Source organism: Populus nigra, chromosome 9 (genome assembly GCF_951802175.1).
Source record: "Populus nigra chromosome 9, ddPopNigr1.1, whole genome shotgun sequence".
In the NCBI taxonomy this organism is placed as follows: Eukaryota; Viridiplantae; Streptophyta; class Magnoliopsida; order Malpighiales; family Salicaceae; genus Populus; species Populus nigra.
This window is the reverse complement of record NC_084860.1, coordinates 17,832,531-17,847,274: the sequence shown is the minus strand read 5'-3', so window position 1 is coordinate 17,847,274 and position 14,744 is coordinate 17,832,531. Positions and strand designations below refer to the sequence as shown.

The window sequence follows — 14,744 nt, the reverse complement described above, 5'->3', positions numbered from 1 at the left end:
TTTACTCTTACGGTAATCTTTTTAGTAATTTTTTAAGAATTTTTTTATGTTTCTTATTTAATTTCTTGGATTTAATGGTGAAAAATAAGTTAATTGGATCATCAATAATCTAAATCTCTTAAGAACTGAAATTAATAAATATTTTAAAAGATATTTGTTAGAAAAACTACTCCATCTCTCTTTTTATTAATTAATAAATATTTTAAAAGATGTTTAATCTATATTATCTTGATTTTCACAATCATATACATCTCTACTCTTTATTTTGAAATTTATTTATTATAAAATAAAATAAATAAATAATACCTAAAAACTTACTTTTTATTTTCTTTAACGTGGAAGTTAAATAAAAAAAAAAAAAAAAGGAAAAGAAGAGAGAGAAGAGAACCAGATGCCTCTTTTGATGTGTGAGTGGGTGGTGCTCTTTTCTCTCATCTCTCTCTTATTCACTCTCTCTTTTTTTTTTTTCCCTTTACTACTGCTCTTTCTTTTCCCTTCTTTTCTTCTTCAAAGACTCCAAAAAATCCTCACTTTCTCTTCTCAAACACAAAGCTTGTTAAGGTTGGTTTAACTTGTTATTGATTTTTTTTCTTGCTCTTCTATATCTGTCACAGTGGGTTGCTTGCTTCTGTCTCAAAGATCAAGTCTTTTCTTGTTTTTGGCCTTATATGGGGTTCATTTGATTTCATGATCGCTCTGTTTCAAATTCCTGCCTTTCGAGTTTCCGGGTTGTTTCAGTTTCTTCCATATTTTGGAAGTAGTCAAGAGTTTGGTCTGGTCTCTGCTCAGATGCCCTTTCCTTTCCTTTCTTAGATTAGATTAGATTTCCTCCTGGTTTTTGGTCAGTTCAAACTGTTCACTCTGAAGTATACATCTGCGTGTATCTAGATATGCCAAGAATCTTGGGGTGTCTGTCTGTCCTCCTTGTTTCTCTCAGCTGGCATATGTCTCCTAATGTTGTTTCTCCAACTCTTTCCTGCTTTGAATTTTTCTCTTGTCTTTGGAATTAACTTGCTTCATTCATAATTCATATGGTTAGCAAGATGGATGGATGGATAGCTACATCCTTTTCAGAGCTCCTTGCTCCTTTTGATTTTTGAAAGTTGGTGTTCTTGCAAATTACAATCTCTTAATTAAGGTGTTTAATCTCTATGACTGTATTATCATATGAGGTTTGCTTTGATGATGCTGGCTGGTGGAGTACTTGAATTTGAGTAGTACTTGGCTTCATCTTCTTCCTTTTTTTTTTCTTTTTCATGTGGGTTTGTCTTCCCCACATAAAATAACGTATGCCCATCAAACTTTTTGAGAAGAGTTTCAACATCATCTTTGCTTAAGTGCGTGTTATTGAGTTTTTGTTGTTTTGCTGAAAATTTATTTTGGTGCTTTGCTTATCAATTTAAACACTACTAATCATTCCCACATAAAATAACGAAACTCTCCTTAATTTGCTACCTAACTAACTGTTCCTTCCACCACTGATTTTAATATTTTCATCTCCTTCTTGCCAGGTCTTTGCTAAAACTGTTAATGATCTCACGGTTTCTTTTCATCCTTGCAGGCAGCTGGCTAAATGGATGAAGAATCTAGTGGGGTTCCTTGATCTTCTTCTTCTTGTATAAATACATATATAGATAGCTAGAGCTGCTTAATTTGGTTTGCTTCTTTGTTGTTGCGGCTGTGGAGGTCAATCGCATGTGGTGATAGTTCTTTGGTGGTGGGGTTTTTTTGTGTAGAAAGAGAGAGAAAGATAAAAAGAAAGACACTAGCTACTACTGCTATAATTTATAAGTGAAAGAAAGAAAGAGAGAGAGAGAGAGAGAGAGAGAGAGAGAGAGAGAGGAGGGGCTGTAGTGATATACAACTAGTTACTAGCTATATGTTGAAGACTAAGAAGATAAAGATAAGGCAAGACAGCAGTACTGGAAGATATAGTTGTGGAGAAGCTGCTGCTTGTGACTGTTACAAAAAAACAGCACAAGAAGAAGAGAGAATAATATCATCATCAGATGTTTTCCATTGAAAACCCTCCAGTACCAGATCCCCCATGTTCTTCTTCTCAACCGAATAGTAGAAGTGATGAGAGGGCTTCTCAGCTTCCCACTAGTAGTACTTATAATAAGCTTCCACCTTCTAATTTGTCAGAGGTAGTAGTAGTAGTAGAAGATCTGCCAAACCCAAACCCAAACCCATGTCTTGATAATCCTACCCCACTTCCTAATTTCTCCATAAGGTAAAACAATTCATTCTTTGTTTCCTTTTATATGATCCTTTCTTTCAGGGATATTATGAATAGTACTGTTTCGATTTTCTTTTTCCTTTTGTCATGGCTGTCTTGCTATGCTAAGCTAACTACTTCTCTCTTTTTCTTAGTGTGATCTGATCTAAGTCAGCTAATCAATCTTTAAGATCTTTTGTTGGGTCAGATCCAGAGTAACATGCTCCCTTATGGCTCAGTTCAACATGGCACACCCCCCTTCTTGTCTTTATTCTGGTTTTTGAGGAATTTCTCTTGCTTTGCTTTTAATGATCATATCCAAGGCTTCTCCTTGGGGCTCTTATGTTTGTGTTTTTTAATGATTCCCGAGTCATACTCACTGCCTCTAATCTTTCTTGATCGTTGTTGCTTGTGATTTCATGTCACTTTGTACAAACAATCTGTCCTTGTTCTAACCATATCGTGCTGCTAGCTGCAGACTTTTTCTCAGACACTAGATTTTCGAATCTTGTGTTCACTTGGGTTTTGCTTGGCTGTTTTCCTACTGTTTCGTGTTTCACTTTCAGTTCCATGAACCAGATTTTCCCTACCAGACTTGTTTTTTCTAACATATGATATGATTAAGGGTTCCAGTTCTTGTGTACATATGGTTGGTATAGCTTTAGCTTATTATAGATAGGTTGATCTTAGTTGATGCTAACAGAAACTTTCGTTGTTTGCACTGCAGAGATTATGTATTTAAAGCCAGGAGCAAGGATATCAAGAATAGCTGGCCTTTTTCTCAAAAAAATCTGCAACTTTGTTTGAAACATGGCGTTAAGGACGTGTTGCCACAATTTGAGCCTCTTGATACTGTAAGAAACCAGTCCTTCAAGAGATTTAAGGGTGGAACCAATTCAGTTGAGAAGCAAAATATCAGCAAAAGAAGCAGTTTTGACAAGGAGGCTTCTAGACCAGACAGTCATGTGGTGGTAGACTTATCTGATGATGCTCAATTGCATGCCAAGTTAGCAGAATCTTGTGTAGACATTAGTTCGTGTAGATATGGAGAAGAAAATGATTTCCCATCTACAGCAACAAGTGAGATAGACTCAGTTCCTGATAGCAGGAAACCTAGATCACCTTTAGAAACTCGGACTTTGGCCAAAGCTGCAGTTGAAGTTGGAGCTACTGTGACCCACAAGACTGAAAGCACCACCAGGCCATTGGCTAATAAGAAGTGCAGGTTGATTGTGAAATTTGGTGGCAATTCTGATCGTGCCTCGGCTGAAGATATTGCTTCTAATTGTACAACTATATCAGAAACGATGGCTTCAAAACTTTGCCCTGTTTGCAAAACTTTCTCATCCTCGTCCAACACCACCTTGAATGCTCACATTGATCAGTGCCTTTCTGTGGAGACAACACCCAAGTGGACAGCTGATTCTAAGCTAACCAGGTATAGAATTAAGCCAAGGAAGACACGGTTGATGGTGGATATTTATACTACTGCTCAATATTGCACATTGGAAGAGCTTGATCGAAGAAATGGTACAAGCTGGGCCACCATGTCAAGCTTGCCCGCTCAAGAGACTGAGAAGAGTGATGCACCTAAGGAAGGGAAAAAGCCAAGGGTGTTGCCAATTCATCCTGAGGATGCTGGTGATGTAGGGCCAGTTTATATAGATGCAAATGGCACCAAAGTTAGGATTCTATCTCAGTTTAATGATGGATCACCAGTAGCAGAAGTAAGCGAGGATGTTGGAGCAAGAAGGGAGGATATTGGAGGAAAGAAATCTTTGAAAGGTGGCAAAGCAAGCAACTACATTTCAATGAAAAAGAGAAAACGATTAGCACAAAAGCATCAGAAGTATCTAAAACTTGCTTCTCAGAGAAAAAAAGTCTTGTTCCACGAGGCACCTGGTTCTCAGGTACATTTTCTTGCTTTCAATGTATATTATTAATTCCCTTCCCAAACTCTACGTATTCATCTCAATGACTGCCCTTGTCCATTTTCAACACCTAAGAAATTTGAGTATGTAATAGACCTGCTAGTTTACCTTTTGTGCTCTAATGCCATTGAGAAGCTTAATCATGTTATGTTTGGGGCAAAATGTTCTTGGATGCTTCAGCTGATATTGTGTCGCCTCCATTTGTGCAGTGTTTAAGTTAAATGGATGGAATTGTTTCACAGAAAAATTGCTAAAACACCAGCATGACATATTCACTTCTTTTCCTCCTTAAGCCCTTCTATGACATATTTTGTACACTTATCGTGATCATTCTGCCCTTTGATTTATGCACCATCTTCTGTTGAAAATTCTGTAGCTTAAGTGTTCAGTTATATATGTTTGTTAATGTTTCTGTTGAGCAGATTTCTGGAGGTCGAGAAGAAGGTAATGGAGAGGAGAAGAGTTGCGAGAAAGATCATCAGATGTTGAGGCAAATCAAACCTAGTGATTGTGGGACTTTAAGACCATGGGTTTGCTCCAAACGAAGGGGTTTTCCAAAGAAGATTGCAACACAAGAGAGTCATCAACTTGTGAGATGTAAATGGCACCTGGCTCAGGACTTGCTGGTTGAGAATGATCAATCATCTGTGGGTGATCGTCTTTCAGAGAGGAGCCGTGCTCAGAAACCTACCATTTTGTGTGATGATCAAATATCTTCTCCCAGAAACAGTGAGAGGATGGAGAAGCTTTTTCATAAAGACCAGGTTAATGAGAGGAGGGAGTGGTCTCCTGGAAGAAAGACAGTAGGGAATCTTCTAGTGGGAGACAGGATTAGTGGGAAAGTGGATAAGTTGTTTCCACCAATGAAGCGTAATGCCAATCAGTTGAACAAAGATGGCACTTCTATCCATGATGGCTGTATGCTGAGACCACCAAACTCTCCCAGGAATGATGTTTCTTCACTAACCAAGAAGACTGTCTATACTGATGATGATACAAGTAATAATTCTGATATGTATCCCATTGCTAGCACAAAATCATCCCGGAGTTCTCATGCAGTTGTAACTAAAGCAATGAGATTCTCCTCCATTAGGAAAAGTGTACTGTCTGTCAGCAGCCAATCTTCTGTGACTGAATCCAGGCCCAGCAAAGGTAAGAGATGGTCCACCCTTGACAAGTCTCAAGAGCCTTTGACAAGAGAAATAGATGAAGAAGCTGTGGGTAGGCATTCTGAGGTTGATGAACAGTATGATTTGATGCAGGATCATACAGAAAATCTACTTGAAAGAGAAGAAATGACTGATGAGGTGTCTCTTGGTGGAAGCCCCGTCCAGGAAGTTAGAAAAGGAAAAAGATTTTCTTGCAGTTCTGAAAGGCTGGAAGCCTTGAATTTGAGGAGCTCAAAATCTGCACTTGGCTGTGGTCATGCTGAGGGAATAAATATAGATTATTCAGGTAGAGGTGATGGCGATTATGTACACAAAGTTGATTCCCTAGAGTCTCCTGGAACACAAGTTCCAATCCATGAGGACATTGTTGTTGAACCATCTTCCAAGACTTTGGATGGGAGGAGGAGCGTTGCAGGTATGAGTAAATCTGTCAACACTGAATTTCATGAGCTGGGTATTTCTTCAGAGGTCCAATCAAACTGCATTCGGTCTATTGAAGATTATGGAGGACTTTTAAGTCAAAACAACGTGTCAACTAGTCCAACTGGGCCTTTTATCCATGACCAAAGGATGTTTTCTGCTACTGAAGCTGATAATGGCATGATGAGCCAAGATGCTGCTGATATGGGGGTGGGGTTGGATTCTGAAGCTGCGAAAGTAGATTCTTTTCCGGAGGTTGATCCCATTCCTATTCCTGGACCACCAGGGTCATTTTTGCCAAGTCCTAGAGATATGGGTTCTGAAGATTTTCAAGGGAATTCATCATTGACTACTATCCGGGTTCACTCTTCACCAGACCAGCATGACATGATCGATGGTGATTCATCAGATTCCCCTCTTTCTGCAGTATCGACCATCTCTAACTCCATGGTAGGTAGATCTGATTTCAGTTATTCAGAACCAGCATCATCAGCAGGACATTGTGTCTTTCAAGACAAGATTAGGTCAGGCTTAATGTCTGCTGGAATTGAGCCGTTGGCATACAATGCTGGTGCAGTTCCGCAAGCAGCAACTAGAGGAGTGGAAAGAACCACTTTTTCTGGAGAGTACTTGAAACTTGATAGAATCCTTATTGAGAACGAATCTTTTGGCTTCAAAAACGATCAGCCATGCTGTTGCCAAAGAAAGGAGAGATTTTCTGAGAATGTTGCTCTAAATCACCAAGAATCACTGCTACTAAGGCGGCGGAAAATGGCATCAATGCCAGTTCCTTCCGAGGGGAAGCACATGGGTTGCAATTCAAACCTGACACCGATTAATTTGGATGTCAGGCCTGAATTAGTTCCCCTGAACAGCTACTCAGCTTCAGGATCTGAAAAGATGGTCCTCCCGCTCATCAAGCCCCCCACAGATCCTATTCCTTTGAAGGACTCTCCCAGTAGTGCTGGAGTGAGGTTCTTAGCTCGCGCGGATGCTGATTCTGCTAGTCCATCTGCCTCCAATCCTATACTTAGGCTGATGGGGAAGAACTTAATGGTGGTCAACAAAGAAGATAATGTATCCATGGCAAATGGGCAGGTCCGACCTTGTGCTCAAAATGTCAATCAAACTTCTCACATTCCAACAATTTCTGCAGTCTCACCTGGCAATATTCAGAATCTGGACAGTCATTCATTTCATCACATGACCCCTCAAGGTTCTGTCATCTTTAGTCGGGATCCATACAAGACAGCGGTTCAACGTTTGGATGCTGGTTTTTCCGACAATTTTGGAAGCCACACTGATTCTAAGCTATCACAAGCACCATCAAAGTTACCAGCAGGCATGTTTTGTGACCAACATAGTGATGGTGGACTTGCACCATCTATTAAGCCTCATCAGTGCAAAGAGGATTACAATTTTTCAAGTTCACAGAACAGGCTAAAGAGAAGACTGGAAACTTTTCCCACATGCACTATGAAAAGAGCTACCGAAACTCCTGACCGCCATTGCAAGCGTGCTGATTCATTCGCTCATCCCGTGAAAGAAATCATCATCATTGATGATGTTCCTGAAAGTCAAACTGTTGTGATGAGTGACATTACAAAATACAATGAAGGCTGGAGGGAAAGACAAGTAGTTCCATCAGGTATCTCGGTTCCAACTATCCCGATCTATAACATGACAAATGTGAATCCCTTCACTTGTTATCAGTCACAAGAGCACCCTCCAATTGGTGGAACACCAGTGGCGCACAATGGCAGCTTTCATGCATCCACCACCAGGCTAGTTAACACAAGTCCTGTTAGGTGGGGTTGTCCTCCAGATGGTCCTGGCGCATTGCAAATGAATCCTTTTGTGGCCGCATCAAACTCATCTGGTCATCTAAGATCTGCATCGCTGTATTATTCTCCGAGCTTTTAATACTCAGTGAGCTTATCTTGCTTGGCCATTTCTGCACAGATGTGCTTTAGCAGGTTTCACATCGAGGCACTGAACTCGAGCTTCTCCCATAGCTACCGCTGCCAAAAACTTTTGGGTTCAGAAATGACTCTCTATAGAGGAAATAATTACGGAAGTTTAGTCAAGTACTGCATGAGTTCAGCAGTTGAGATCTCAGAAAGTTTGTATTTATTCCCAATGTACTGATTATGTTGAGTCACATTTTATGCAACTTTTTTAGGCTTTCTGCTTAGGCAATCTCAAAGCTTTCAAAAACCAGACAGTGTATAAGCAAATCCTTGAATAATAGTTGACCAGGAACTTGGCTGAAACACAATGGAGTCAAGTGTTTCCTAAGAGAAAATTTCACCTCCTTTTTCTTTTCTGACATTTATTTCCTCTTATATACAATTATTGGAGCTGCAATTTGTCTCGGTATTTAAAATGTGTGCATGATCACAGGTTACAAAGCATTCGTGACTGATCATTAAACTATTTTCATTTGGATTTGATTTTCCACATGCATGCGAGATTCAAGTGAAAAAAAGACAGCTGGTAATTTTTTTGAACAAGAACTTTTTGGGAGGGTATGAGTGAATCTATAAGTAGGCAAACTGTGGGCATGTATTTTTGTTATGGATGAAATAGCTGCACCATACAAGCATATGGCTGCATCTGCATCAAAGGATGTAGATGCGTGTGACAATTATCCTTTGAAGTCATTTTCATGATAGGGCAAGCTCTAACAGGTGCATGCACATGAAATGACTCCAAGTTGCCAAATTCCTTGGCTAGACGCAAGCAACGACAAGGGTGCATGTTAAATGCAGACCCCTTTTATTCTTCTCCTAGGGTCTGTGTTGTTGAACCATGCATTTGTACATTAACACATATGATCATGATTATTCTCACCGCCGATGGGAAGAGAGAGAGTGTGCGCAAGGGATATGAAATGAATCACTTGAAAAGATGTCCTTCAATTAATTACTGGGGGGGCATTGAACAGTTCTAAGTCTTCATCTACTTGTTTGATGATGGTTTAATTTGATGTGTGTGTGTGTGTGTGTGTGTGTGTGTGGAGAGAAGCGGAGCAAGTTAAGGCTTATCATGTGGGGTTTACATGTACGACAATAAAGATTGTAGGACCCTTTAGAAAATGTGGAACTTGGTCATTCTCTCCTCCTTTTTTCTTCGTTCGATTCTCTTTGCCTTTGATACTTGCAATATATTCCATGGAAAAAGATGGTGAGCACTGTGCATTCATCTTTGGCGATGAGTGAATTGATGATATGGGGAGAGATGGGTGTTGCTGCTTTGCCAGACCATGAAATATATAGCCGTTACTTATGGCATAGTAAACGAGAGGAGAGTACGATGATGATGTATGATGGGTCATGACTCTGAGAGGGAGGGGGAGAAAAAAGAGAAGGGCATAGTCATTAGTCAAAAGAGGCAGTAAAGAACAAGACATGATGGCCTGGCCAGGCAGGCAGGCAGGCTGGCTCTTTTGGGTTAATTTGCGCCATTCGGGAGGACTGAGGAGGAGATTTCCTACCAGGAAGTGGCTTTTACCATTTAGGGATTGTGATCACAGGCATGAAATGCTGCATGCACTCCTCCCCTTGCTATCTTCTCATCTTATTAATTAATTTGCATTTTTATTATATATTGCATGGTGAAAGCAAAACTGGACACATTAATTTACAAAGGGGGAGAAAGCTCCATTCCTGTTTTAATCACGAGTGGGCCATCACTTGTCCCCCTTCATCTCTTTATGTATTCCGCCCCTTCCAGAACCTTTTTCAGGGGGTAATAATACATATTTTTTTAACTTGTAAAAAAACAAAAGGATGTTAAGGTGATTACAACGTTTTTCTTTTTTAAAAAACAAGAGAAACTTGATACACCAGTAATTAATTTTATTCGACCTAATAATAATAATTTAATCTAAAACATAGTCAACAATAGCAGACAAATCATTAAAAAAATATATTTTATAATAATTAACTATCAAAAGTGAATTACCAATATCATACTCGAATAGAAAAGAAAACAAAGTTTGTTTAAGACTTACAGTCACATAATCATTTAAACCGTCTACCACCAAAAAGATACACGAATGATTTCAAAAGAAATCGCATGGACTGCTAGGAAAGCAAACAAACAAAAATCATCAAGTGAGCATCTCATATTTATACTCAATCAATTAATTCTATTTAATTGAAGAATTAAATTTTTTTTAAAAAAAATAAATTTAACAAGAATGACAAATAAATTTTTTTTGAAATAACCCAATTAAATAAAAAAAATATCTAAGAATAAAACAAAGGATGTAGAAAGAAAATAATAAAAAATAGAAGCTCAATCTCCAATTAAATAAATATTAAATAATACAATTATATAAAAAAAACCTCAAAAAAACCTCAACAAATCTCTTAAATCAGGATTTATGAGAAGATTATATAACCCCTTCATAAAGGACTTATAATATCTTATTTTTAATAATGTTTTAGTCTTTTAACTGTACAAAAGGGAAGGCAAATATCCGTCTTATCATCGATCAATTTTAAAATGTCTAAATAGGCCTTATTAATATACTGACAATTTTACTCTCATGTATTAGCCTACGAGGTTTTTTTTTTTTTTTTTACCAGAGCAAGATAGTAAAAAACTTTTTTCCTCGTACACCCCTTTAGTTTTTTTTTTTTTAAAAAAAATAATTTGTGTAATAGAAGCTATGTAAGATTATGATGACCTTGACTAATACTTGTTGTTTTAAATACACTTATATTAATATTATAATTATTACATGCCATGGACACCCCCACAGCACTACGTACTTCTGCTATTTCTTAAGACATTGATGATGATATTTACTTGAAATCGTTTAATTTCTTATTGTATTTAAACTTAATGATTAGTCATTACCTCCAACATCAGGTTTTAATAATCTTGTTTATTCATTAATTAAAAAAAAACTATGTCTTAACAAAAATTCAATGCTCTATTCATTAATTGGTCCTAACCTGTCATCAATTCAGCTTCTCCAGCTCTTCTTTACCTTCGCCTCCATCTATATATGTTAGTTTAGGTTTAGGTTGGACAAACCAGAAGTAATAATAAGGTGGAGGAATAGGCAGACCAGACCCCATGAACGGCCGGGGGGACATTCTTTCCTTTATATATATATATATATATATATATATATATATATATATATATAAAGGAAATTAAATAGTGAATTCACCAATATCCCATATATATAATTTATTGGTTTCAATTTGAATTGATATTAAAAAACTTGATTCACAGTGAGTACTGTACTCTTAGACTAAGAATCAGGAATTAATATGAAGTGGAAAAATTAAAAAGAAATAATAAAGATTCTAGTAGGGAACTAAATTAATTAAGTTGAATTCATCTCAAAATTTCCCTCTCAAAGGATATTGGCAATTCAATGTGTGAAAATTAAGAGGTCCATGATTCAGATAGAAGAGATGAAGGAATATTGAGAGGGCGTTTGGTAACGTGGTTGCGGGTGAAGTTCATCCGCAGCCACACCAAATGCCGTTTGATTAAAAAAAAATTGCTTTTTGATGGTAGGACCCATCAAAATGTCAGCCGAACCGCATGTCTACGAGAAGCAGCATTTCATAGGGAAAAAAGCAGAACAGTGGAGCATGGCTCCACAATGGAGCCATGCTCCACTGTTGCACTATTCACTTTAGTGAACAGTTTTTTTTAAAAAAAAAAATAGGGCGAAAAGTTTAGTTTTTTTTTTCCTCGAAAAACCAGTGCAGTTAATTGATTTCACTCGTATTGTTCACGTGAACATGAACAATATTGTTTTTTAAAAAAATTAGTTTAAGATGAATTAAATTTATTTGTATTGTAATCTCAATTTTATTCCTAATAATATTTTATCTAATTTTATTGCACGCTCAAAAAATCATGAAAACTGTAGTTCTTGTCGAATGAATTTTTTACGTAATGAAATTGTAAATTTTTTTTTAAAAAAATTGAGTTTTACTCGAAAAACTAGTATTTAATATTATTTAATAACACTACATAAATTAGAAGGATATCGCATGATGATGTAATATTTGTGGAATTTGATCGCAATTCCAATTATGTTATTGCCGAGTCCGACTCAGTTAAAAAAAATTCAGTTTTTATTTTTATTTTAATTGTGTTTTATTCAAAAAAATAGAAGGATATCGCTTGATGACGTAACAAAAAATTCAGTTTTTGTTGTTGCGTGCTTAAGAAACCATGAAAAATATAGTCATTGTTGGATAGATTTCATATGTGATGACATTACATATAGTTTAATGGAATAATAATAAAAAAAAATTGATATCAATATTATTTATTTCATGATGTAATAATAGTAGTTAAATCTACAATATTTAAATTAAAAATATTTTTTAATTATTTTATAACCTCAATTTGAAAAGTATTTTTTAAAACAAACACATTAAACTACTTTTTGTTCAACCTCAATTCCAACCACAATTTTAATCAAAAATATTTTTCCAACCTAACCTCAACATACTAAGTATTAATTATGATTCTTTTTAATTAAACATACTAAGTATTTTATTTCTTAAGAATACGTCTACTAAATTATATTTTATTTAGGTTGAATTCTTGCATCAACTTTATTAATTGTAGTTAAAACAAGTCTTCTTTTTATTTTTATTTTTATTATTATTCGATTAAAGATTTTCTCATTCGAGTAATTAAAGACTTATGCTGTCATCCATGTGAGCATGAAATATATTAAATTCTAATTAAACTAACAACATACATAGTAGTGGATTTATCTTATATTGCATATAGATATTCATTAATTAATTGGATGCCTAAGGCCATATATAAACAATAGAATAAAACACATTTTATTGATGAAGTCACTTTTGGAATTATTATTATTATTATTATTATTATTACTACTACTATAAATTAACTCACTATATAATTTTTTTAAATCTTTGATAGAAATCTGACAAATTAGTGTGATCACCATGCATGTACTCTAATAATTATCCAGAAGAGTGCGTGTGTGTGTGTATCAAGTACTTACTAATTTAATCATATTTCGATTTTAACATATGAAATTTATTAAAAGAATCAAGATCAATAATTTATGGATGTCGATGCCTCAAACTGTATCTGCATTAAAAACCTCTCAAATTAATTCATTCTATATAATATTATTCCTAAGCAGAAATATTGCCATGCATCCGCTAGGTGGGCCGGGAAAGCTCCTCCAATTAAGATGTATCTGCAGGTTCCCTCTCGTAAAGAAATTCGAAATAATACCATCCCATATATCCTCTTCGCGGTCTTTAATTTCAGAAAATGTCTCTCGATCTATGATCAATGGATGATCAGCTCCATATTCTACCATGCATGTCCATCAGTTTTCATGCTGCCTCCGATCCGATAGCAGATGACTCAAAAGGGTCTCCCTGCACCCAGGGACGACATGCTAGCTAGTATGATGCATGCATCATTATGTCCTGCATGTGCATGGAAAACATTGCTAATACATAATTAGTTGCAAAAGCAATATTGAATATATCTTGTGATTTCTTCAGCTACATGCATACTATCCTCTCCTCCCTGAGTAATTTCTAGTAAAATTATACATCGATCAGACTATCAGAATATATATCCCTTACCTGGAAGGATCGTCAACAATAATGATTAAAGAATATTGCCCTACTTGAGATTAATATAATTAATGCTACGTACCACTTGATCGAACATTACCCCGGCCGACAAATATTGTTTAGGCAGGCAGGATCTATAAACTGTAGATTCTTTGTTGGTTGAGGCCTAATTAAATCTTCATTCTCTTGTGAGAATGAAGATCAGGTATTAATAAGCTCTAGAAAAACCAATGCTGCAGAAATTGAAGCTGAGAGGCAAATTCCAACAGCTAGTGTGATCGATATTGCAGATCTCAGTAGGTTTTGCAAAATTTAAAAGGATACAGCATTGCGCCAACTCTATGTGTGTGTGTGTGTGTGTGTGTGTGTGTGTGTGTGTGTGTGTGTGTGTCTATATATGTGTGTGATTTTTCATATCTATCTAGCAACTCGACATATTTTTCTTTGATTCATAGTTGCTAACATGAAAAAAGTCATAAAGACGAAATATTTTAAAATCAAATTGAATAACTATATATATAGAATAAAAAAATCCTACATAATAATTTATAATTTATATTCCAAGTTAGATTTTGTGTAGCAAAGAAAAAATAATAAAATTAACATGTTTTGTTTATGGTAAAGTTGAACTTGAAATTATTATTTATAAAAAACCCAAACTACATCACCAATTTCTTAAAACCTTCATTTGATATTATACTATTCTAAAAACCCGTCAAAGTGTCATCATGTAGTCTCATAGTTCCACTAGCCAGCCGGAATTAGTTCCCCTGAACAGTTACTCGGCTTCAGGATCTGAAGAGATGATCCTCCCGCTCATCAAGCCCCCCACGGATCCTATTCCTTCGAAGGACTCACCGGCCAGTAGAGCTGGAGTGAGGTTCTTAGCTCGCGCAGATGCGGATTCTGCTAGTCCATCCGCCTCCAATCCTGTTCTTAGGCTGATGGGGAAGAACTTAATGGTGGCCAACAAAGAAGATAATGTACGTATATATCCATGCCAAATGGGCAGGTCCAACCTTGTGCTCACAATGTCAATCAAATTAATTCTCACTTTCCAACAATCTCTGCAGTCTCTACTGGCAATTAATATTCGGAATCAGGACAGTAATTCATTTCATCACATGACCCCTCAAGGTTCTGTCATCTTCCATACAAGACAGTGGTTCAACGTTCGGATGTTGGGTTCTCCGATAGGGCAGACCAGTCCCTATCGGGGAGTTTCTTCTTTACATCTCGTTGGATGGATATTCACCTCCCCAGTCCCTTCCAGCTATCCCTCTCTTCGATTCTGAGCTTAGTGCTAAATGCACTAATTATCTCATCTCAATATTCCATCAGGATCATTCTATTTGGATCATTTCTTCCTTTTTCACGCATTGAATGG

General features: G+C 36.6%; 1 protein-coding gene across 2 annotated transcripts; it reads left to right on the top strand.

The window, feature by feature from the left end:
- The first annotated feature begins 400 nt into the window (after nt 1–400).
- On the top strand, nt 401–8,043 carry LOC133702876 (uncharacterized). Of its 2 annotated transcripts, none has more exons than XM_062127199.1 (4): nt 401–561; nt 1,562–2,233; nt 2,946–4,128; nt 4,572–8,043. In XM_062127199.1, exons 2-4 carry the CDS (start codon nt 2,010–2,012, stop codon nt 7,659–7,661), a joined length of 4,497 nt encoding a protein of 1,498 aa, XP_061983183.1. In that variant the 5' UTR covers nt 401–561; nt 1,562–2,009; the 3' UTR covers nt 7,662–8,043. The 2 variants fall into 2 exon arrangements, with proteins under 2 accessions (XP_061983183.1, XP_061983184.1); XM_062127200.1 differs by lacking the exon at nt 401–561 and adding an exon at nt 598–1,138.
- Nucleotides 8,044–14,744: the final 6,701 nt, after the last annotated feature.